Consider the following 27,042-nt stretch of genomic DNA (forward strand, 5'->3'; position numbering starts at 1 on the left):
ACCCGAGGCAAGTTAGCATTTAAGTAGCAAAGTAGATAAGATGCACAAGTAAAGGGGACGGAAATTGCTTTTTTAATACCGCTTAGAAGATCGTAGTGTTGGCTATGCAGATAATGAAAATGACATTATTTTGCAATGATGTTGTTTCTTTGTATGTACAATGGACAAACAAACATATAGGTAAAACAATTTGAAGTTGTATCAATGTGCAAAATAGAAATCGAGGGCTTCTGGGAGGAGAAAATGTAATACATGAGATATGATACATATTTAAAATCTGTGTATCATTAGTTTTTCAATATAAAACCAAAAATAAGAAAACGAAAAAAAAAATAAAATATTTTTTTTTCATTATTTGTCTCCAAAACAAAAATGAAAAAAAACAAAAAAAAACAGATAACGATTTGTTTTTTCAGTTTTCAATTTTGTGTTTAAATGAATAATGGAAAAAGTGGATAATGGCCGTTTCCCGTTTACGTGCCTTAAACTGCGATGCCAGACTTTGCACCGTATATGGACTGAACCAGGACTAAACCAGGACTAAACTGTTTTCAGTCCTGGTCTGGTCCCAGTCTCAGTCCTGTTCTCAGTCCCGGTCTGGCCCTGGTCTGATCCCGGCCTCAGCCCTGGTCTCAGTCCCAGTCTGGTCCCGGTCTCAATCCCGGTCCTGTTCCCGGTCTCAGTCCTGGTCTCTGTTCTGTTCTGGTCCCAGTCTCAGTCCCGGTCTCAGTCCCGGTCCCAGTCCAAGTCCTGGTCTCAGTCCCGATCTGGTTCCGGTCTGGTCCTGGACCTGGTTTAGTCCTGGTTCAGTCCATATTTGGTGCAAAAGTCTGGCATTGCAGTTTAAGTTACAGAAATGGGAAATGGTCGTTATCCGTATTTTCCATTATTCATTTAAACACAAAATCGAAAACTGAAAAAACAAAACATTATCCGTTTTTTCATTTTGGTTTTGGAGACAAATAATGAAAAATAGTTGTTTTTTTGTTTTCTTATTTTTGGTTTTATTTTGATAAATTAATGAACGAATGATACACAGATTTTTTAAGTAGCCCTTTTCTACCTTAAAGCAGTGTACATCAATGAACCACCCATTCAACCCCACATATAATATACTGCGGGTATGTCTTGCCAATGGACATAACAACAGTATATTTACCTGTGGGTGTGGGATTCGAACCTTCGAATCAAACGGCAACCACTCCCTTTACCAGGTGAGCTACTGTCACCCCCATAAGTGCACTGGAAAAGTTTACCACAGTGATAGTACTACATTTTTTGGGAAAAAAAAAAAGACCCACTTTACAGAACATGTCTGAATCTGAATCATCTCAGTTGGAACATAATTGAAACGGGAGAAAAAAGTTAACATTAAGAAGAGATAACTGTTGCCATGTTTACACAACAGTTTTAATTCCAAATAAAAATAATCTAATTCTGAATAAAAATGTATTCTGCTTTAAAAAAACATGTAAACACTTAATTCCTAATGAAAATGATCAAATTCTGAAATAAGTGGGTGGTTTATTCCGATTTTAAAGCCAAATGAATTTATTCCTTGATCATGTTAATGTTTATTCTTCTTAAAAATAATTCTGGTCATTCAGCTCATGCTCGTTGGTTTGCACTTCTGACGCAATCCATGTGTTCTGGCTCCCACCAGTCCTCGCTTTGGACTTTCATCCATTGCTCTTTGGATTTGCGAGTGGGATGTGGGAGTGGGCTGAGGTAGAGCAGCTGTTGATTCAGTTTGTCTTCTTCCTCCCTTCTCCGACACTCTTCCCTTCTTCTCCTCAGCTGACAGACGTAAAGCACGATGATAGAATTTTCGAGCTGCTGCTTAATTCTCATCGGAACGACTGCGAGATCATGTTTGTGTCCATGGCATAACGACAAACCCAGAGTACAAAAAAGCTGGTAGCCAGATTAAATGTGTGTTTTCTTCCAGGAGACATAAATACATTCGTGTCCCTGTCCAATCAGACCCCTTCACAACCCCCAGATGCTGAACAGAATATAAAGGCAATTTACCATGTTTTCCATATGAAGCTCAATTCGGAATTATTATTTCCATATAAACTCAAAGGAAAATATTTTAATTCCGAACAATTTCAGAACAATTAATTAAAAAACATCATGTAAATGTGGCCTGTGTGTGGTTCTTACTGTCATACCACAATGTAAGGGACATTTCTTGCATATAATAATATAAACTAACTTAAAACCACAGTATATAACTTTTTAACCAAACTTAGACTAAAACAAAACCTTGTTTTTTGTCACTTTGGTTGTATTTATTTAGCCTAATTCATCAGCTGGTTTCACTTCATAGAAACTGTCTGACCTCGTGGTGTTAGAATTTTTTCGCTTGACAATAGGTGGGTACTTTTCTCATTTTACCAGTCGCTGCTATTTGGTCATGACGTATGTAATGCGCCGCTAACCAGGCTAACTGGTATATTAAGCTTTTCCAAAATCCCATAGGAAGAAGGGCAATAATGTCTTTCCTCTTGATAAAATTCACCAAACATTCTCTTTGTTCCGGCTTTAAGTCCTCGATCTCAGGAATTGTTGACAACAATGAATATATGGCTCTTCACTGATTGGCTGGTGCCCGAACTCGCACTTCCGCAGGTTTTGCGAACCGTTTAGTGTATTCCAATTCCTGACCTAGTTGCTGGAGAGAAATTAAATAGAGTGGAGGCACTAGGTGGCACCAGCCTGGCTAGTATTTATTGCACTGAAAAAGAAAAAAATATGCATCCTTACTGTGAGCAGGCTTGCATCTCAACAAACCTGACTTTTATTTGACCTGTGGAAGGCCTCCACGTGCTTGTTTCAAAAAAAAAAAATTGTTCCTTTAACCATAATTTTTCACAATATGACATAAAACGTATCCATCTCCATGGAGAATGTTCCGAAGTATGGCTTTAACCTTCTATTTCCGTGGAAAGCTACCTACTGTACTTTTAATACAGAAAAGTGTCTAGAGTAGCAATAAATTCTTCTTGACACAGACCTTGGAATGCACCTTTATACATTAATATGCATTTTCATTAGTCTTGCATGAACGTTGCGTATCCTTGAAGTTACAGTGTTTCTCAGTTGCATGCTACTCAACCTTCAGACTCCCATTCAAACTCAAATCAAATTAGAACGTACATGAGAAAGTACTTACAAGAAAGTGGACCTGTTCTCCGGCAGGTCCAGGAGAACCGGGGGCTCGGCCGTTTGAGCGGGGTTACCGGGTTGATTTGTGTGTGACACCGACTCTCTGACTCCTGTGGAAGAAAATCAGAAGTTAACGCATTTCAATACACTTTATAGCGAAACCTATTACTTAGCAGTCCTTTGTAACCCCTGCGCCAACTACCCTCATCATTTCAGTCACTCCCCCTCTCGCATTCACTTGCTTTTCATTACATCCCTCGCTTTGTGTTCATCATCTCTCCATTCCAATCTCTCACTCCGTCATTCTGTCTATTATAAAAATGCTGGGATAAAGGTCACGCGCTATAATGAGACCCAATTAACTCCAAGCACGTTTTGGTTGAATCAATAAGACCTCATTGTGGCCCTGCTTCCTGTATTGTCTGGCATCAGCTTTCACGGATGGACACAGCGAATGCCAGTTACCCCTCCTCATATAATTATAAGAGTGTCAGGAGTCATGGTCAGTGGAGGGGAAGGACAAGACGGGCAATACCCACAGAGACTCTCTCCTATACAAAAACACTATATAGGCACTGATTACATTTCACTAGGCATAGCGATCTTAACCTGCCACTAACCTGTCACTGTCAAAAGGCCCTGTAGAGATATATACTGAATAAGCAGCTCTTGAGGTCAAAATAATGTGCACTGTCTGCATCTAATTATAACATGTTTCATTGTTCGATAATCAGGACATGGATGGAAGTGATGGAAGAAGTACATGAAAAAATCAACTTAAGTAAAAGTGTTTAAGTACCAGTTTAAATTGTACTTCAAGAGTTAAAAGTATTTTGCGCAGAGTCTGAGATCTAATAAAGCTGCAAATGTACTGATGTTGATAAAGATGTTGCTTTAAATTAATACTTTTTTCCAGTTGTTTTTATTTGTATATTTTTATTTGTTCAAACTATAAATGTGTTAAAAATAAATCCTCAGCCTTTTCAGCAGATCTCAAACAATAACAAAAAATACTTTTGCTTTTCAGTCCTGCTCAAAAATGTAATGGAGTAGAAAGTACAGATACATGCTCTCAAATGTAGTGAAGTAAAAGTAAAAAGTATCCACTTTAAAATCTACTTAAGTAAAGTACAGATACCTACAATTTATATTTAAGTACACTATTTTACTAGCCTGATTCATCAGACGGTTTTACTTCATAGAAACGTTGCAGCATTAGAATTTTTTCACTCGCTCACTGGTATATTAAGTTTTTCCCAAATCCCATAGGAAGAAGGGCAATAACATCTTTCCCTTTAATAAAATTCATCAAACATTCTCTTTGTTCCGGCTTTAAATCCTCGATCTCGGGAATCGTTGCCAACACAGAATGTACGGTTCTTCGCTGATTGGCTGGTGCCCGAACTCACACTTCCGGGGTTCTTGCAAACCTTCTAGTGTATTCCGATTCCTGACCTAGTCGTTGGAGAGAAATGAAATTGAGCGGAGGCACTAGGTGGCGCCAGCCTGGCTAGTATTTTACAAATTTTACTTTATTACATTCCACCACTGCGTTATTGTGATGACAAAACTGCAAATTGGCTTCTGAAAATTGTCAAAAGTGCTTTTAAACTCAACACTGAATAATTAGAATGCACAGAGTCCATAAGGTAAGTGAGGAATAACTTTAGATTACTGCAAGAAGTTTAAAATGAATTAGTCCACTTTTTAAAAATATGAATTAACGTCAAGGTAAATACGAGCAAGCGTTAATTGAAGAATACTGTGTAAGCTCTTATAATTGCTTCTTTCAACAAACTGCTTTCAATAGAAGAGTTATGTCTTGGTCAATGCCAGAGTGCAAATGAGAGCCAATTGGTGAGATTACAAGAGCTGGAGTTTTCCTAGAGGCTGAGTGAGCATCTCGTTATTGGCGACAGTGAGAGAAAATACATGTTATGATTGTATTTTTGAGTTTTAATCAAAGATATGAAAAATGAACAGTACATATTAAATTTAAAGGAAATGCACCTGGTTTTACACTCTTTAAAACTGCCTGAAAAAAAGTGAAAGTGCTATTCATTCATTATATATATTTGCAGATTTTCAAATAAAAAACAAAAAGAGCAGCTTATAAAAATATAAAGGTAAATTTAACATAAAATAAAAAAAAACACAACAGTAAATAACTTATTAAAGGGGTCATAAATTGTCAAAAGTGCTCAAAATGTTATAACATAATAAAAATTCAATTTGAATGAAAACCAAACTGCTAAGAAGTTCAAGAGCCCATATTCCACTATTTTCTGATCTGTTGTAATGTTGTTTCTTCATCAAAAACATACCAGGATTTACGTTTTGTTTCATTCACACAAAACACACAAACCCTGCATATTTAGGCTGAGTTCACTCTTTTCCACCTTGTGATGTCATGTGGTAATACAGGAAGTGCTCCACTGTGTTTTTAAACTCCATCATCTGGTTCATTTCAGACCTGGAGTTGCCAGGCTCTACTGAACAAAAGGTAAAATGTAGCTGTTAACTTAAAAACTACCACCTCATGACATCGCAAGGTGGAACAGAACATTTTGAGCTTCAGAGATGAAACTAAATGAAAAAAAAAAAAACACACACACACAACTCTAGGTATGTTTTTAAATGAAGTGACAACATTACAACATGGCTTAATGCTCACAAGAGTCAGTTTTGGAATATATAGGGTAGAATAGAGTTCCTCTGTGGACTCTGGAAGATTTTTGGTCTATATTTCAGAGCGTAATAAACATAACCTTGGACTTTTTTTTTTTTTTACATCAAATAAAAAAGATTAACACACACATATAGACAACATAATGTCCATACCATATAGCTGCCACACGCGTACTTTGTCTTCATAGGGCAGGTCGTACTTGAGCGGGTCTCCCACAGGACCCTGGTAGTACGGCCTCATGATGGACTCTATGGCCGAGGTGTGCACCAGACCGATGGCATGGCCGAACTCATGCACCGCCACAGCAAACAGGTCCATCCCATGAGAGTCTGAGGAGAGAGGGAGAGAGATTACACTCAAGTGAGACATCTAATTACACTGTTTCCCTTTCTCATGTTTTATTGTTCTACACCAGGGGTTTCCAACCTTTTCCTCTGGTGAGCTACCTTTATGAAACGAAAATGCCAGAGAGCTACTCATTTCACTCACAAGAAATTGAGAAAGTAGAAGATCTATGGCACGCTCTAGATGGGGTACAGGTACATGTCTATCAAAGTTAAACCATTATCTATTTGTTAGTGCTCAAGTTAGGCATCATAATGATAGATTTACAATGGTAATTACTCAGATTTTAGTTAATAAGCACATTACATTTAATTCAGAAATCCTTTGGTGAGCTACTTGGAAAAGGGTGGAGAGCTACTGGCAGCTCCTGACCTACAGGTTGGAGACCTGTTCTAGACTAGAATTTCTCAAATTGTGGATACGAGCTGCCTCTGGTGATAAGCAGGGCCGTCTGTGGTTTGGGTATTTGCTTTTGATTTAAAATGATGTTAAAGGGACTTATTCCACTATTTTCTGATCTATGTAATAGTGTTGTTTCCTCATCAAAGACATACCTGGAGTTGTCTTTTATTTTATTCACACGTTTAACACACAAACTCTGCATATTTAGGCTGTAACTCCATACACCTTCACTAGAATCATGCCTGAAATTGCCAAACTCTACCAAACAAAAGGTAAAAGTAGCTGTTAACTTGAAAACTACCTCTTCATGACATCACAAGATGGAACATAGCATTTCGGGCTGTGTAGATAAACTAATAATAAAGGATTACTCAGACGTGTGAATGAAACAAAACACAACTTCAGGTATGTTTTGAGGAAGTAAAAACATTCTAACATGGCTAAAAGCTCACAAGAGTCACTTGTATAATATATGACCTTTTATCCAATGTTCAGGCCAGATTTAGTTGTGGTTTATATATGGTGGTACTCTGAAAGCCAAATATTATTTTGGGGTTTTGGTGTGGAAAGTTTGAGAAACACTGGCCTAGACGGATTGAATTTCTTTGTCCAATGTAGTGCACTTGAAAATTTCATAATCATCATAATCAATATTTCAGATGGAAAGCAGTGGTCTGTATACAACCACTATGGCTGATTCAGTGTTATTGAATCAGATATATTTCAACAGTATTTCAATAGAAAATTCACAGCCTGAAAAAGTTGGGTTGAAAACTGTTTCCGTGGGCAGTGTCTCAACAAATGAAAAACTATATTTTATGAACATTATTATCCTACTCTTATAGAGAGGATATTGGCTTTTTGTTTGTTGGACAGTTTGGAATATTGTGAAATCTCATGAGCCAGATCATAGACTGTATATATAAATGCACAAAGCTAAACCTCTAGCCACCACCTTCCAAATGGGAAGTGCACGGTTGTGCTTCCAGCTTCAAGTGACTTCAATGAAAAACCCCACTCTCTGTAACTGTTGCAGTGAGCCTCATTTGGTCTTAAAATATCTCGATTAACATGATCCTGGTGTTTTTATTTAGCAATTTTTTTCTATTTTGTTAATAAACTCCAATTCCTAATATTCCTATGGAACTCTGATACTATAGCTTTAAGTATCTGCAATCCCAGATATGAACCGATACCAATGCAGAGACTGAAAACAGCATTTATTACCTGGTCCCCGAAGGGCTGACCAGGTTTTGTATTCACCCTGTGTAACTGTGTGTGTGTCTATGTCAGTCGATAGGTCTGCCATTTACTGACCGATTGTCACCAAATTTGGTACGTGGGTCAAACCGCCATGCCCGATGCCGCAAAAAAGGTTTGGTGGCGATCCGAGGTCATTTGAGATCACACAGGTCAACTGAATGGTCACGCTATTATAAAAAAATTGGCAATTTCAGCAATTTCTGAGCGATCTGTGGGTTAAAATATTCACCCAATCATCACACAAGTTGGCACACACATAACTGGGGTACACTGGATGTTACAGGTTGATACCGGTCAAGGTCACTTGAAGGTCAAGGTAACCAAGGTCAAATATGCTTTTTTGGTCATAACTCCGCAAAGGATCGAGCTCGAGCAACAGGAGTGGTCTCAAAATCTCAGAAAAAGTATTCTCTATTTATAATTCTATGCATTTGTATAGTAAAATATTAATAATGATTAATTGTAATACTTCCTTTCTCTTTCAGTGTATGTATATCTAATTGGAACGAAAATAATTTCCATTTCTTCTTTTTCTGGTGATACACAGCACACTGATCTACAGTCAACTAACATATACGGAACTCATGAAAAAAGACATTTTTCTTACATACCAGTAAACACAGACATTCTCATGTGTGACCAAAATCACACAAATGTTCATGGGCTTGTACAGATACACACACTGCATTGTGGATATAATGATCATGTAATATGGGCTGGGCTCCTCAAAGCTGGCTTCTGTGGTGATGAACTGTCCCCACCGATGCCTCATGAGGGACCAGGTTGCTGTCTCTGATTGCGCTTATTTCCTTTAAACAAAATTAAAATAATCTGTTATATCTGTTTTTATTTCTCAACTAACTAGCTTTGTGTAAATAAAAGTTCAAACACTGAAACTTTCTGGGGCATTTATGACAAGGAAATAGTCTTATTATATACATTTTTAGGCCCCACCAGAATATCGTCTTTTTCAGTATCGGTACTAATTGAAATATTGTAGAAAAGGTTGATCAAATAGACAATGGATTAAGGGATTTGAGACATGTCGTAACACATGGGTTCAGATGAAGTCAGTGACCTTTTCGTGTACCCCTTTATTCCCTATTGATGGTGTCACATTCCATATCACAGTATTATAATTTTGACAGTGTGTGAGAGGCAGTTTTAAGGAGACTCTTGCTGCTCTCAGGCCTGTTCTGACACCACGCGCACATGGAGTTTTGAGATAACTGCGCTATTACATCCTGTTTGGGGCTGCCAATCACAAACAAGTACTGCACAGATACCTGGAAGGACTGCGGGGCTGTCTAAGCACTCTTCAGTTTACATTAAGCACAGCATAGGGAACCAGCTGTGTGAGTTAAAACTGAAACCTTGAGGGAAGCAGATTCAGAATTAGAAAACCGCTATGTAGGAGCGTTTAACCTTATAGTCGCCTTGAGGTGTTGGAGCGAATGCTATGGGGGTCACATGGGATATTCAGACAGCTCTAATCTGTGTAAGCACATGGTTAGATAGACAAAAGAATGAACGGGAAATGGGATTATGGGTAAGTAGAATGTCAGCATTATAGAATTGCTTGTTAAACAGAGTCAAACATGAGATTTGAGGGAGCGTACTCCAGGGCTGTACACGTGTTCTTCTTCTGTCAGGGGGTAAATTCAAGAGCACATGAGAGCGTGATTTGTTCAGAATGAAAACAGTATTTATTCAGTGGCCTTTTGCTGCACTCATGTCATCATCAGCATTCTCTTGTGATATGATGCTAAATGATGGCACTGCTCTGTTTGAAGTGCTGTTACTCAAGTTAGACTTTAATTTGAGGTCTATTTTAAAATCTTTCTATCATCACGGAGACCAAACCAGACTAAAGGTTGCCACACACTACAGGATTTTTTGGTCTGAAGTGATTTAAATTTTTTGAAGCGCACACCACAGACACGAGGAGAATCTTATGAGACTTAAAATCTCTGATCGCAAAGACTCCAGCGGGATATGTCTGTGAACCACAGGCTATAAAGTTGTGAGCGTGATCACATCAGCTGTTTCCTGTTTACAGTTAAACCACTCGCTTTGAGGCTCTTGAGTGTTCAAAGGAGCAAAGCGTTGCACTTTATTTTAGATACAAGTCAAAACTGTGTAATTATTATTTGTGAATTGTGGTGCAATACTTCAGATATCATGATTAATGCACAGAAGGTTGGTGATAAAGTACACAGGAAGTAGAGTCAGAATCGTGAATATGCATCTTCACCTCGATCCGTGGGCTGTGTGGATGTAAACAGACACACGTGAGGAAACACTCTCGCTTTTTTACTTTTAAAGAACACTTCAAACTGGATTAACAGCTCTGTTTTTTGGACTGGGTGTTATTATTTGCAGAGGACAAATTCAATGAATAATGTGGATGAGATGCTGCAGTTTAAATTTACAACTTTACAAGAGGTATTTCGCTATTTCCTGAGTTTGTATCTTGCGCCTGTGTCTGTCACTCCACCTGTTCCTGATGCTTTATTTTACTGACACCACACTGACACCAAACAAAGGAGCGCAGCAGCTTCAAAATTGTATATGAAAACAAAAAGTTAGGTCATGCCTCCCTGAACTCGGAGAGAATCAAATCGCAGCCAAAATTGGGCAAATTCTCCTGTAGTGTGTGGCAGCCTTAAGTTACAGGTCAGATCTGTGGGGAGGTAACCCTGCTCAAACTCAGAATGCCTCTTTTTCTAGATATTTTTGAGCTATAGTTCAGTCAAGTTTGGCAATTCCAGTGCTGACATTATCCAGATGATTTTAGTGAAGGTGTATTGCATTTAAAAAAACAGTGGAACACTTCCTGTATTACGACATGACATCACAAGGTGGAACAGAGTGGCTAGGGATGGGCATTTAAATTTTCCTAATCGATCACCAGGAGAATTTACGATCAATTTTCGATTTCGATTTCGATTAATACATAGGTCTCCATAAACAGTTGATAGTCATGGTCAGTTAAAATACAATCAATTCAATCATTGTGTCCTTAGGTAAGACACTTCACCCACATTGCCTAGTATGAAAGTGGTGTGTGTGTGAGTGCTGGTGGTGGTCGGAGGGACCGATGGCGCCGAGTGGCATGGCAGCCGCGCCTCTGTCAGTGAGCCCCAGGGCAGCTGTGGCTACAATAGTAGCTTACCATCATCAGGGTTTAGAGTGAATGAATAATGCTGTATGAATGAATGCTGAATGAATAGTGCTGAATAATGCTGTGTAAAGCGTCTTTGGGGACAGAAAATGTCTGTGAAAGCGCTATATAAATAAAGACTTACTTACTTACTTACTAATCATTAATGTTTTTATATTAAAATTATCATCATTATTATTACTATTGCTGCCATTATCTATTATTATCTGTCTACTAATATCTGCATAAACTTTAGAACATATAAACCATAACCAGTCTAGAGCCACATCAGCCCGTTTGACATTGTAATGCGTTTAAAGCAACTTTTAAACTGCAAGCACCGCTCTTAGCTCTTAGGCCAGCTCTTTATTTAACAGTAATTTCACTCACTTTATTTATGTTGGCTACTGCTGTGATGAAGACTGAAAAGTGTTTGTCTTCTGGACGCATGCACACTCAACTTTATGTGGCAGTAACCGGGATACTGCGTATACATGCACCATGAAGAAACTGGGATACTCAAAAAACCCGATTATAACTGGGATACTGATGTGCAAGCTAACACACTCATTGAAGGATATAGTGATCTCCAAGGATGTGCCAGAGCCCAAACGTGGGACTGTGAGGCCTCAACTCCAGTGTTTGTGCTGTCAGACGCAGCCCGCACAGCAACCTACACTCGGACAGCAACCTACACACAGCAACCTACACTCGGACAGCAACCTACAATCAGTTTGTTGATTAAAAATGAACGTGATCAACAAAATTCTTAACAATTTATTTGACTAATTATCCCATCCCTAAGAGTTGCAAAGGAGCAATTCAATTTGTCGACTGGACAAAAGTTGATTTTGGTAAAATATGTTTCGCAGCTCATCCAAGCCTCTTCTGGTCAGAATGCAGGTGGGCACGGCCTTATATGTGCCTGAAAGGAGGAGCTAACTACACTGAAACTACTCTGAAACTAACACACCTACTTGTTTAGAGTTTTTGTTTGTTAGCTAGGCCTATTGAACTGTGTAGGGTGTAGGGTCATATTAATATAATCATTCAGGTCCATACTGGGTGCTTTCACACCTGGACCTGACCTGGCTATACCTATTGCTTTCTTTGTCTTCATTTAGGTCTGAGGATGCCATGGATTCTGTGTGGATGACTGAGGGATTTTACACACATTGTGGAACAAAGTGTTTTCTGTTTGAGAGAAGAACAACAAGAAGAACTACTCTTTTATTGATCAGGGTCAAGTTTCAAAACCCACTGTGTCATTTATTAGACTTCCAAACTTCTCTATGGGTCCAAACTTTCTACACAACATTTAGAGCATCAGACAGGCTGCTTTGATCTGAGCTGAGAAGAGCTTCTAAAGATTTGTTTGACAACCTCCAAAAAAACTCACAACTGCGGAGATGTGCCTTGAAGTTAACCTCTGGGGTCAGCACAACTGTGTTACATCACTGTAGTTTCAAATTTAAAGGTCCTATATTAAGCAAACGTTATAAAATCATCCAAATAATTCTACTTAAGATGTATGCAGTTTAACAAACACAGTGGAAGACTTCCTCTGTTACCACATGACATAACGGGTGTTTGAGAGAAGAACTATACAGGATTTGTGTGTTAAACATGTCTGAAGAGGTTTTATTTGCCAATCATGCATGTTTCAGTAATCTTGCGATTTCTCCTGGGCTCTAGTTGAATTCCATTTTTCTTTGTTTAGCCTATGATGGAACCTGCCTTGACAACTGGGAGATTACATATCTTCACCAATTGAAAGTAAAAACAATGAAAATCAGAACTATAATAAAAGAAGAGTGCCCACTCACCTAGCACAGCCTTTTGACCCAAAGATCTTTAAACACACACCCAATTTTTCCTGCTCAGTGAATCCAATAGATACACAGTGTTAGTTTATTAATGTGTATTAGTTAATTATTGAAGACAGATTTAAAATAACATATGTATGGAAGTCTTGGAAAAGGGTGTCAGGTAGCCTTAGCAGCCACACTGTTCACATCTTTCTTGGAAAATAAAAAGCTGCATCACCAGAATAACATCTTGTCTCTCATCTCGGCTCATTTCCTCTAACCTGCTAAACAGCGGCTAATGCACAAGCCGGCCTTGTAAACAAACCCATTCAGTGTCCACTATTGTGTCCTGCAGCTTTACACACACATCATGTGTGTCTCTGGTACATGTGTCAGATCACTACTGTAAGGAACTGGAGCCTGTGCTCTTACTCTTTTAAAAAAGATATTACAATCACAACTGAGCCTGGGGCGGCACTGCTTAAACTTGCACATAGAGGACACATACTTGTTTGTTTCACTACATGGACAGGCCACATGTAGCCAGGATTAATCCACAGGTCACACAGGGCTCATGTGAAAGCTCAGAACCTCCAGAATTCCCTCCCTGAGCTGTACATGTTGCATTAGAACTCATTCATGATAGACTGCAGGCACCAGGGTTTAGGTAGTGACCATTCAGATCAGAGTATTTTTAAGTTTAAACCAAATGGATTTCAGCATTGAAACAGGCAACCCAAGAGATGCCAAGCTGCTTTCTGATTGGATCGTCCTGAGAACTTAAACAATACAAATAAATAGGACATTGTGTCCAATGTTTTATTAATTAAGAATGAATCAGCATTACAATTATTATCAGTAAAAGCTATATATTTGATCAAGTTGATGAAATTTAAAATAAAAATCGTACACACAGATCCTTTATGCTGCAAATCTCTTTCCTCTGAACTTCCTTTTTGTAAAATAACATGAATCTGTTGTATGGGTTACTGAAGTAATGCATTACCTGATTATCTGAACTCAGCAGATTGGATTGTATATGATGAATCTGTGACTATGTTTACATACACACCAAACATCTGATGAGATCTGATTATCTGATTTCTGTTGTTATCATATTATTGAAATGTCATGTAAACAGGTACAAGTGAGTAATCAGATTTCTCTTTGATTCTTCATACCCGGGCAGGTTTTGACATGTAAAATTATTCAAACTAATGCGGCAAAGAAAAATATGAAAGAGAGAATGTTAAAAGTTGAAACAGGTATTTTAAAATTCCCCCCTTTAAAAATGCATTAATTAGATGACACATGTCACCATGTGTTTTTGATAATCACACTTATTTTGTGTGTGTAAACAAGCACCAAAAGTCAGAAATAATTCTAGTAATCTAATTTTACTGGCCATGTAAATGTGCTCAGTGAGCTGTCATTTAGTTATAACAGAGCCCAGTGAATGTATGACACAAATACAGAACACCCACTAGTGCAGAAACAAGCAGCTAAATCTGTCAGAGTTTTGTGTATGTTACAAGAAATGCTGTGATTTTTGAACAGATAAGATTAAAAGGCAAGATCACGCATGAGGATACTTTCCCCAGCCACCAGGGGTCAGTACTTAAATGAGTAATTAGTCTAATTATGTCTTGTGAGATAATAGGATTTATAACAGAATTCATTAGATGATGTCTGTGGATCAACCAAACCATGACATTGCAAGATAGGGCCTTCAGGGTGCTTTTGAATTTCAATTAGGAGAGGGAGTGATATAATTATATCTCAATATTTTTGGGGATATCCTGATAATAATATTAAGCTTTTTTTGCAAGCCATCAGTACAGTGCTAAAGCTGACATGTATGTCGTGGTTGAAGTAAGTGTACATCTGAATTGAACCTTACATTTGTTTGAAAAAATACCCAATAATTTCATTAAATAAAATTTACATTTTACTTAATTTAATATTTTTTAATTTTGCATTTAAAACAACTCCAATATAATATTTTTTCAATATATTGCCTCTGTTTTCACCATTTCTTTCTATCAAATGACTTATAACTCTCATAACACTTTTACATTTGCCACATTTCCAAAGTTTGGCATCCAATTTCCATTTTGATAGATAACAAAACACAATACCCCTGCCTTCTCTACGGCGCTTAAAGGTGAAGGTGTCTCTGGCAATCTTGAAACTTTGAAATTGTGACAGAATTTACTTGACAATTTACATACAATTCTGAGACTGATGCCACTGTATAAATAGCTATTTTTACATTTCTGTAGCATGACGAAATCATCTTGACTCACAGGTAGGTGGATAAACAGCCCCTGCACAAATATATTCTATGTACCATCTACCACTGTGTGATGTAACTGCTCCTGCCACAGCCTGCAGTAAACTTTAATAGGGCCCTGCTATATATCTTACACAAAGAGACAGGCACCTCAGGGTTAGTCTTTGCATTCGTGGGAAATCCATGTAAAGTAATGCAGCGATTTTGGAGTTGAAGAGGGCTATTTGTCAGTGTCAAAGATGGAGTTTCATACGTCTTATCTTTTCACAGTTTGAGTATATCTGAAAGCTATCATTTGAGCAGTTCAGGTGGATTACACATCGGAAACACATATGGGCCACTGGGTAAGTCACAAGTTGAGTCAGGGGGTACTGGTAGACTATGCCACATCTCATTTCTCCTTGATTCCTCTGCTCAGTTCTGCAGGAAATGGGTGAGGAAGTCCCACCAACAGTGGAGACAAAGGGAGAAGAGAGGATATAAACTCCTCACTGAGACCAATAAAGTTTGATTATTTTATCTGATGTCTGCCTCCTGAAGCCTCCCTCGTGTTTACTCCTTCCTTCCATGGTTTTCTTTGGGACACTACTTAATATGGCACATTTGATTGACAGCTGAAAAATGGAATGATCGAGGAGATGAATCAAGGAGAAGGAAGCGAAGAAAGAGAATTGAGATGCAGCCTAGGTTGTTGATTAAAAGTAAATCTCCCAACCTTGGTGCAAGCATCCTTATTGTGTCCATACAGTTATTGTGTCCCTCAGTCACAGTCCCGTCCTTCTAAATGCAAATACTTTGTGCACAGATCAGAACTTGAAACCCAGAAGCACTCAAAGGATGCTGGCAGACTTTAAAAACGTTGTAAAAATAAAGCTTCTTTTTATTTTATCTTAGCCAACACACACAACAAAGTGTACCCACTTCAGCTTAAAAAGTCTTCCCAGTGGACTAAACCATTAAGGAAGGGGAAACAAAACAATTAAGAACACAAAATTATGTATTCCCCCCTTATAGTCACAAAAAAACAAAAACACAATAAACCAATAAGACAATTTGAACATAATCCATAAGTAACTCAATACTGAAAATAAAGTAAATGGTAAACAGTAGCCCAGGACACTCCCTTTAATTAGCAGGTGGTTGTTACGATGTGTTCGATTATCTTCTGACTCCCACTTGGACCTCAGTTTTGACGTCACGTCTGAGCTTGAAATGTATTATTATGTTTCGTGCGTCGGACTCGGAGAGTAGAGCGTAGCCTCACCACAACACTGACTACCATACCATACACAGTGATATGGACGCGGTAAGGTATTGAAGTGATACGAATGACTGAAATTTAAATCACCAATGTGTCCAAACACAATGGAAATAGTTCATATTTACATGTCACAGTGGGCGGAGCCATCTTGGCTTCTGCCTCGGAATCCCTGCTCGGTCTACTTTTTCTGCCACAGAGTTCCAAGTTGCGCCGTCCAAGGAAAATGGCCATGTCACAAGTGTCGCTAGGCAACTTCCTCGGAAAACCGACTCGGAAGGATAATCGAACGCAGGGTCAATACATATATACAGTTTAATAGCAAAGGAAGGTGATATAGCGTGAAGCTTTGGGGACAGGAGTGCTACTTGGAAAAAACAAAAATTGTGCAGAATTGTCCTTTTGGTGCTCTTCAGTGTAGGGACCAAGAAGGAAAAAACTGAGGCACTCAAAAAGTACAAAATATTTAAAAGCCTTTAATACCAGATGGCAGATAAAGTTAAATCATGCCAACGTGTTTCGGCCCTTCGGTCTTCATCAGGGAAAACTGGTCCTACTTTGAAGTTGATATAGTGTTTAGTTCCACTTTAAGTTACAATCAACGCTGAAAAAGCAATATCTAGGTAAATTAAAATAACTTAAATTAAGAACATTTTACTTTATTTGAGTAGATATAAAAAAAAAAAAATAAAAATCTACCAATGGAAAAAGTGTGTTTTTCTTAATTCAAGCAACATTCGATTATGTTTCTTATTTTAAGTACAAAGAGCTGTTGTTTTTCTAATCTAAGTGCAGCTAGATGTATTTTCATATTTTAAGTACAAAAGTCTTGTTCCATTGGTAGATTATTTGGTAATTAGTAGTAATGTTCTCAAGCCATGATCAAAACTTTCTTCATTCAAGTAATCTTACCTGGCTAGGTTTTAGTTTTTCACTCAGATTCTTTATAACAGCGTCATGGATTTGAGAAGTGCATACGGGGTACTTAAAAGTTTCTGCCGTAGCTCTGTCTTGTTGCGACATCTTCGTAAGTACACACAAATCCGCTTGTACGCGACGCATTTTAAAATTGACTGTCATTAAAACTTCACCTGCTTAATGAAGCTTTTGTTTTAGTCGGGGTAATCACTTTGTACGAGCAGATTGCCGTCGCACGATAATTAATAGAAGCAATCTGCAGCCTGTCAGAGCAAAAAAACAGCACTTCCAGCTCCATCGCTATGAAACTTCGCCTTTATCAAACCCTAATGGGCAACAAAGCCATCCATCACACTGCAGGCGTGAACTGGAGAGCTCAAAGTGCCACTTATTATCTCAGTATCCAGCATTAGAGTCCACTTTAGAGCACGGCCTCACAGGATCAGAGCCGGAGTTAGCCAGAGGAGTAAACAAAGGCAGTTCATTAGAAGTGTCTTGTTTTTTAAGGTAAATAACTATTAAAATGTCATACAAACTGCTGACTGTGACGTTAAAGGTTCTGTATTACACAAAATGGACTCTTGTGAGCTTTAAAGATGCACTTTAAAGGTGTAACTTTTAGGTTGGGGTCCATTACCTGCTTGTTTCTATGGATATGTCATTGCTCTGCCTGGAATGTTCCATAGTATGACATTAAACAGCTCTACCTTACATTTATTCAGTGATAGCGGGTTTCATTATTAACCATTCTGACTGTGAGTGGGTGTGCCTCTCTACGGATCTGACCTGTAACATGGTCTGGTTTGATCTCCATGGAGATAGAAAGGTTTAATACCATACTGTGAAACATTCCAGACAAAGCAATAACATCTCCATGGAGAAAAGCATTTGACGAACCCTCCACCACAAAAGTTAAAAAGTTACACAGTGCAACTTTAAGCCATGTTATAACGTTGTTACCTCGTCAAAAACATATCTGGAGTTGTGTTCTGTGTCATTCACACAAGTTTGATTAATCCTATATTATCAGCCTGTCTACATATCCAAAGCTCAAAATGCTCTGTTCCAACTTGTGATGTCATGAAGTGGTAGTTTTCAAGTTAACGGACAAGGCAAAGAAATGGGCAATTCCAGGGCTAAAATCATCCAAATGATTCTACTGAAGGCGCAGGGTTTTTGTGTTAAACATGTGTGAATGAAAATTAAAAACACAACTCCAGGTCTGTTTTTAATGAGGTAACAACATTATAACATTGCTTAAAGATGCACTGTGTAACTTTTGTGGTGGAGGGTCCGTCAGATGATGGAGAAACAGCATTGTGGTGGATACCTCTGTCACCGAGCCACAGTGTCAGCATTATTGAATTTAATTTCATTTACATTAAGTTAATTACATCACACATAATTAAACTCCTTTATTTCGACTTATATTCTAATTTGGGTGCACACATTTGAGTTAATATAAGTCTGAGTTATTTACTTACACTTGTTCTTTTTGTTTTTTTGAGTACTGGACGGAGGACCCTTGAATCAACAAAGTGGGAGCACTATTTAGTTAGATTTACTAAGTACGTTTGTCTAGTTGTTTTAAGGTCACTTTATTATCACTTATTATTTTCTGTATTATAATTATTTGCCTTTTGTTACTTTGATTAAGTTAGTAGTTTTAGTTAATTATTTAGTGTAATTCCTCCCCCTTGTGTTCAGCTTTAGTTGGTCCTCAAGTATTTAAACACCCCTGTTCCTTTGTCTGGTTGGGTTAGTTTTGTTCCTTTCAGTTTAAGTTACCCCAGTTGGGCCCGCCTTTTTTGTTCATGATTTACCTACTTTGAGCCTTTGTTAAATTATCTCTTTTATGACTTTATTAAATTTAAACTTATTTTTATACCTTGTCTTTGCCTTTCTGTTTGGTCCACTACAAACATTATAACACAGATCAGAATATAGCATAAAACGGGCCCCTTAAAAGGTTCGCTGCGTAGTTTTTCTAATGAAGGGTACGGCACCTGCTTGTCTCCATGGAGATGTTATTGCTTTACTAAAATATTTCACAGTATGGCATTAAACACATCTACAACAGTGTCTTGTTTTTACAGGTATTTAACATTCTGTGCTAAACGTGCCGCTTATTATCTCACTATTCATCATTAGTGTCCACTTTAGAGCACGGCACGAAGGCAGTTCATCACATGTGTCTCGTAAACAACAATTAAAATGTCATACAAACTGCCTACAACATGACTTTTGGCACTTGGGGCTGACATGTTTGTAGGGAGAAGATGGTAGTAACAGATTTATGGTGTGATAACCACTAACTTGAATACCCTCTGAGACTTAAAGTAATTTCAGTTGTAATATCAAAGACCTGGTTCAGTAGGCTTTTATTTATTTATTTTTTTAACATAGATGGATGTCTTTTATAAATATTAGAATGTTGTTACCTCATCAAAAACATGCCTGAAGTTGTGTTTTGTTTTATTCACACATGTTTAACACACAAAGCCTGCACATTTAGGCCTTTTAGGAACATTTTGAGTTTGAGATGTAAACAGATTAATAATCAGTGTTGGGGAGTAACAGATTACATGTACTGGTGTTACGTAATCAGAGTACAAATTATGAGTAACTGTATTCGGTTACAGTTACTGTTTCAATGACTGGTAATTGGATTACAGTTATTTTGCTGAAATAAATGGATTACATGGCGGTATTTTCCTGTTTTCACATTTTGTGCGACATTCCATTTATTTTTTTTATTTCAGTAATTCCACACATTGCCGGAAACTCAAACAGAACGTGTGCAATAAGAGCGATGTAAACGTCATGACGTTGGCGGCGTCAATCACACAATGGACAAGGTCGTAGAGCCAGTACAACAGAGCCAGCAGTGCACAGGTAAAAAACGGATTTGTGTCTTGGAAATTCTTCTCCTGACGTGAGATATATATAAAAAAATATAAATATATATATATATATATATATAAAATCGCCTACTGTGTTTTCTGGACTATGTTTTCTCGCGTATGCTGCATAGACCGCGCCTCCTCCTGTGCGCCTCTAAACCAGAACTAACACCCGGTCTAAAACCAGGTCTAAACCAGGACTAAACCAGGTCTAAACCAGGACTAAACCAGGACTAAACCAGGACTAAACCAGGTCTAAACCAGGACTAAACCAGGACTAAAACCAGGACTAAACCAGGTCTAAAACCAGGTCTAAACCAGGTCTAAACCAGGACTAAACCAGGACTAAAACCAGGACTAAAACCAGGACTGAAACAGGTCCAAACTAAATGATATCTAACAGTAGGTGGACATAATTTAAGGCAGCAGTGGTCTCATATAGAAAGCATTTCTCTATCAATAATATTTTGAATATGGTTAAGGAAAGACTGAGCTTTTCATTGTCTGTTAGCAGACAAAACATCTTATGTGAAACATATCCTAGTCTTTGCTTCTCTACAGCAAACAGTTGCATATTCATGGAGACTTGGGCTCAACAGACAATTTGAAGAGAACCAACAAAAATTTGCAGAATGTGTTTGCTACATTCATGTAGTTTTAAAAAGCATGACAATATCAAGTAATCCAAAGTATTCAGATTACGTTACTCACTTTAAGTAATTTAATGGATTACGTTACAAACTACATTTTGGGGTCTGTAATCTGTAATCTGTAGGGGAATACATTTTAAAAGTAACCTTCCCGACAATGCTAATAATAGCGTTACTCAAACATGTGAATGAAACAAAACACAACTCCACGTATGTTTTTGAGGAGGTAATAACATTTTAACATGGCTTAAAGCTCACAAGAGTCCATTTTGTGTAATATAGGGCCTTTAAAATATTTGGTGTCCACGTGATTGCACTGTAGATGAATGAAAAGAACTTTTGAAAATGAATAAATCGTACTTTTAACGTGAGTTAGAGCACCATTGTTCTCTTTACCACTGCAGAGATGTTAGTTTTCTTTGTGATTCATCATTTAACTCAACATGGCTTATATCATTCTTTTGCTGCGAGTGGGTTGAACGAAAATCCACATCACCAAAGAACTGTTGATCTGATCTCTCAAGGCTCATAAAATCTTTGGGGAGATAATTAGTAGAGTACACACTGAAAGGTTTAGAATTTCAGTATCGGAATATTAAAAGACGAGATGGTGTGTATAGTACAGTACAGAAAATCCGCACAGGTTTTCGCTTTTGATAGAACTAGCATGTACTGACAGGCAAAAGGAACCTTAACACAAAACAAGTGATTCATATGTCCAAGTCTTTATTCATTTTCAGACTACAAAATGGTTAGATTTTTTTTTTTACATTTTCCGAACACACGATCAATGTGAGTCATAACACCTGCAAGCAAAACACAAAAGCAAATCACGAACTCATTTGCTGCTATTTAAATACAGCTCATCTCTCCATCACAGAGGTTAACAAACTGTATTACCTGTTATTATTACTGGTATTTGATCTTCTCACCTGATTTCAATAATGCAAACCATGAAAGAGAATCATTTAAAGTTGATGTTTAGGTTTAGAACTCTGCACTACTTCATGTATTTTCAACTTTCTATGCTCAAACTTAACTGATGTCAAATTATGACACATATCCACCACAGGTACTAATTTCTTTCTTTGTTAAATGTACATGTACTAAGCGTATGGAGACCACTGTCGGGCAAGTTACTTCAAAACTGTAATGCGTCATTTATTACTTGTCACTGTCATTTCAAAGTAATTTGTTACATTACAATATTACTGCATTTAAAATGGAAAATGTAAGGCATTACATTGCATTACTTTTAAATGACTCTCACCAAAATAACTGTCACTGATCATCAAATAACAATCAGCGAGCAAAAATGCCAAACTTTTGTGCCGTATATGGACTGAACCAGGACTAAACTAGGACTGAACCAGGTCTAAAACAGGACTAAATCAGGACTAAACCAGGTCTAAACCAGGACTAAACCAGAACTGAACCAGGTCTAAACCAGGACTAAATCAGGACTAAACCAGGTCTAAACCAGGACTAAACCAGAATTGAACCAGAGTAGAACCAGGACTAAACCTGAACTGAACCAGGATTAACCCAGGACTAAACCAGAACTAAACCAGGACTAAACCAGGACTAAAAACCAGGTCTAATCTTGGACTAAGACTTGGAATCTAGGACCGCCCCTGAGAGAACCCTGAGCCCATGGAGCAGGGTGTCCACAAAACGCGATCGGACGTCAGCTGTGGTTAGCTCCATGCAGCATGGAGTTCTGCGCCGATCCTTTCACCCGTGGTTACCCGTCTCCAAGCCCATCGGAACTGTAACGATGGCACTTCATCACTGCTGATATCGTGGTGATTTTAGCGAATATGTATGAAGAAAAAGGAAAAACTCACCACTTCAAGCCAGGTTAAAAAAACCAAGTAAAATATATTATTTTTTTTCCCCCTGTAATGCCTTACATTACTGCGCTACAGCAAAAAGCAATGCATTACAATAATTTGTTACTTTTATAATGCATTACTCCCAACACTGATGGAGAATATATGTTGTGCCTCCATGCTGTGCCTTTCTTAAATAATGTTAAGATAAAATTAACTCTTAACTCTAATTAGAAAAACATGAAAACCTGTCAGATACATGGTGCACTATATAACCTATGCAAGGTAACATCACCTGCTTGTCTCTATGGAGATGTGGTTGCTTATCCTGGATCACTCCAAAATATGGCATTAACCTTATCTCCATGGAGACAAGCAGACAACACCACCAGGTCAAGTTACAGGTCAGATCTGTAATGAGGAGACCCTGACACAATAAGAATGCATGACTTTCAAGGTATTTTTAATTGAATAAAAGCAAGATGGATGCATTGCCATACCATGGAACATTCCAGCAGAAGCAATTACATGTCCTTGGAGACGGTGCTGTATTTTCCAGCCAAAAAGTTCCATAATGCAACTTTTCTTGGTCAAAATGCTTATTTTTAACATGTTTTTGTTCATGTTTTTGGTAATTACTGGGCCCTATCCACATGAAAAATGACATAAAATATAATCTTTGTCTGTTCAGGTGAACTGAGGTAAATTTATTCTTTTCCTAGAGTTAATTATAGTTATAGATGCTACTTATTTAGAATTTATCATTACCATTTATATGTTTGTTCTTTATTATTATATTATATTGTGATGTGTGAGCTACTGTGTTCAAATAATTTCCCTTGTGAATCAATAAAGTTTATCCAAGTCTAAGTCTAAAGTAATAACAAGGTATATGTGAATTTTCTGTTCAGTTATTTCTTTCAAAAACTGTGACTTGTTGCCTTCCATCTGAAATTATGACATCAAATAATGGTGAACAGTCTACTGGAGTGATGGTTAAAACTTAACATGATGAAATCATTCACTATACCAAGCTAATGTCATATACACATGTAATATAACCCCCCCGAGCTGATCCCTGTCCCCTACACTGTCTCATTACCATTTCTCTCTCATGTGTCCAGCTGATAAGACCCGATCACCGCTCTGGCCTTGGAGCCTAATTGGGGCAGATTGAGCCGCTGTCCCAGAGCATATGGTTGAGTGCCCTGACAGTACACAACACCAGGGGCAGATACACCAGGTCCCTCCAGGCACATACACACACCAGCTGGGACAGAGAGCCCCAGCTGACAGACCATGAGAGTACACTTCTGTTTTGAGTACATGCTTAAGTACGGATCCTTATTTTCTGGGGTCTTTTTCATGCAGTCTGGAGTTCATTGTTAATACATTTTTATTGATCTAACAAGAAAATGTGAGTTGAACATGAACCCAAAAACATATTATCATAAAAGGAAATCTTCATTCACTTCTGCTTTAACACAAACATGTAAAAGAAAAAAAAAATATTAAAGAGCCTCTTTTACACAATTTTCTGATCTGTTGTAATGTTGTTTCCTCATCACAAACATACCCAGAGTTGTGTTTTGTTTCATTCACACAAGTTTAACACATAAAACCTGCATATTTAGGCTGTGTTCTACTTCCAATCTGAAAACACTCCTTTCCACTTTGTGATGCCATTTGATAATACAGGAAGTGCTCCACTGTGTTTACATGTTCATTAGAGTTATTTGGATAATTTCAAACCTGGAATTTGTCAATCTCTACTGAACAGAAGGTAAAAGATAGATGTAAACATACAAAACTACTGCTTCATGAAATCACACAGTGGAACAAAACATTCTGAGTTTTGGAGATGTACAAAGACTAATAATAAAGGATTACTCAGACATGTGTGAATGAAATAAAACACTACTCCTTGTATGTTTTTAAGGAGGTAACAACATTATAAAATGGCTTAAAGAGTCAATTTAGCATAATATAGGATCTTCTTTTGCAAGATAACTAAAGAAACTACCAGCATCTACAGATGGCTGAGCAATATGAAAAAGGGGGAAATATATATTTTCCTCATATTGATTTTGTTTCTACAAAAAAACATCAAATTTCTTCCACCAAAATCTGAACTCTGCTCTACACCACATGCTTTCACTGACAGAAGATTGGCTGCAAACTTCTCGATTAAAAGGACCCCAAGCTATGACGATTTCAAACTGTTGAACTGGCCTGATTAAAAGTGATTAATTACCCAGCCCCAGCAATAGAGTTCCTTTTGAGATGTGAAAATTGAAAATTTGGGTGATCTTTCCAGTTCAAATTTATTTTCTTTAATAATACTAAAACTAATATTTTCTTAAAGCAGACCTATTATGCAAAATCAAATTTTCAGAACTTTTAGCCATGTTACTGTTCTTTCCCCTCACCATTACTCAGCCAAAGTTGTATTTGGACTGATTTCTGTATGTTTGAGCAATCTTTAATTATTTTCAAGATGCCATATTACTGATAAACCGTTTTCACCACCACCTGTATAAGCCGAATAAAGATTACTGAAACATGTGTGAATGAAAAACACAACTCCAGCTCACAGGAGTCAATTTAGCATCATATAGGACCTTTAAAATGCAGATATCACACTCCAACAGACTACCTACTCGATTTTAAACTCAAATCGCAGACTGAACAAAACACAACTGTCTGTATTCCATTTGTACGCTGTCTATTTTGCAATGCCAGCCAGACATACCCATTTCCCCCCAGCCCTGTCTCCTGCTACAATAACACCACCCAAACAGCATTTCTCACTCTGTCCGTTTAACAGAACCATACCAACTCTTTTATGTCCTGCTGCCTGCTACACCCACTTCATTCGTGCCAGCTTTTGTCACTGATATTTTCACCTGGAATGCCCTGCTTTGGACGTCACAGGCTGAGGTGAGGAAGAGGTGAGCTTTGAATTAGCTCCTGTCTGCCAAGTCGCACAATTTGAGCCTTGCTGGACTGAAAAGGGCTTTTACTTGGAAACAGAGAGCTAATGGCATCCTGAATATGTCTGAAGTCTGGCGTGTGCTCTGAAGCTGGCTGCAGGGATGTGCTAGCAGATGGTGTCTATACGGTTTGGCAGGGAGAATAAGTCTGGTGCTGCTTTGGTTCTGTTTGTGTTCATTTAGAAACAATTATGGTTTAGAAATGCAAATGCCCTGGATGTAGTAGTAGTTAAAGGACATATGACAGGTTTTTGGAATTGTTTTATTTGTTTAGTGAGTACCTGAATTGAATAAATGTCATAGTTTGTGTCATCACGGTCTAAAAAGAAATATTTCTATACCTGCCATCACAAAATTACATTGAAAATCTGCAGAAAATGTGCACACAAAGTATACAGGTTGAACATTTATTTTAAAAAATAAAATAAAATAAAAGTGTTGTCATATATTTGTATTTGTCAATTAAAAAGTACTGATAGCAGGCTCAATTTCTGACAGCAGCATCTGCCACAACACCTGGCAGTATCTGTGGCACCTGACCTGACCACCACCACAAACACTGCCAGGTGCTACGTCAGGTGCCACAAATATGGCCACGTCAAGTGCCACAAATATCCGGCAGGTGCCATATCAGGTGCCACAAATACTGCCATATCGAGTGCCAAATATCTGTCAGGTGCCACATCAGGTGCCACAAATACTGCCACATCAAGTGCCAAATATCTGTCAGGTGCCACAAATAGTGCCACGTCAGGTGCCACACGTACTGCCACGTCAGGTGCCACAAATACTGCCACGTCAGGTGCAACGACAGGTGCTACAAATACTGCACGGTGCCATGTCTAGTGTACAAATAGCGTAGCAGCGTAGCATAACTAACTGGAGCTGTGTATGTCTTTTCAATCAGTTCGATCTGCACCAACACTCTCCTAATACAAATCTGAAAACTGTGGCCAGAATTCAATAATCTCGAATAGAATTAAAACTTTTTCAGCTGACAGAAAGAATGTCCTTGGATGAGATGACGTGAGACGTGGAGAGAGAATTCAATGAGGAAGACAAGTTGTGGGAAAGACGCAATTAGATTTTCAACATACAATCCAACATACAAGACAAGGTCTCCTCCGCTGCAATAAAAACTTCTTTGTGGGTTGACTCACTGCTTATCAATGCAGCTTAAATAAACCTTCTCTTGTATTTTCTTTCCCATTGGCTGTACCCACATTATAGCCTGGATCCACGCAAATCTGATCTACACTAAAGGCTACGTGGACGCTCAAGGACATACAATGGCCCATATGACCTTGAGCACATGAACTGTTGACAATACTGAATAAGGAAAGTGAATATCTAA

At 38.0% G+C, this 27,042-nt stretch overlaps 1 protein-coding gene across 1 annotated transcript in view; it reads right to left on the reverse strand.

Moving 5' to 3' along the window:
* LOC110166364 (matrix metalloproteinase-17-like) overlaps positions 1-27,042 on the reverse strand; it is a 165,388-nt gene that overhangs the window by 23,616 nt on the left and 114,730 nt on the right. The window contains exons 5-6 of the mRNA XM_020931600.2: positions 6,013-6,189; positions 3,179-3,281 (exon numbers count right to left, since the gene is read on the reverse strand). Coding sequence (XP_020787259.2) covers positions 3,179-3,281; positions 6,013-6,189 — 280 coding nt within the window. The remainder of the gene's footprint in view (positions 1-3,178; positions 3,282-6,012; positions 6,190-27,042) is intronic.

This window comes from Boleophthalmus pectinirostris, unplaced genomic scaffold (genome assembly GCF_026225935.1).
Source record: "Boleophthalmus pectinirostris isolate CB_2022bp ecotype Guang Dong unplaced genomic scaffold, ASM2622593v1 HiC_scaffold_18, whole genome shotgun sequence".
Lineage (NCBI taxonomy): Eukaryota > Metazoa > Chordata > Actinopteri > Gobiiformes > Gobiidae > Boleophthalmus > Boleophthalmus pectinirostris.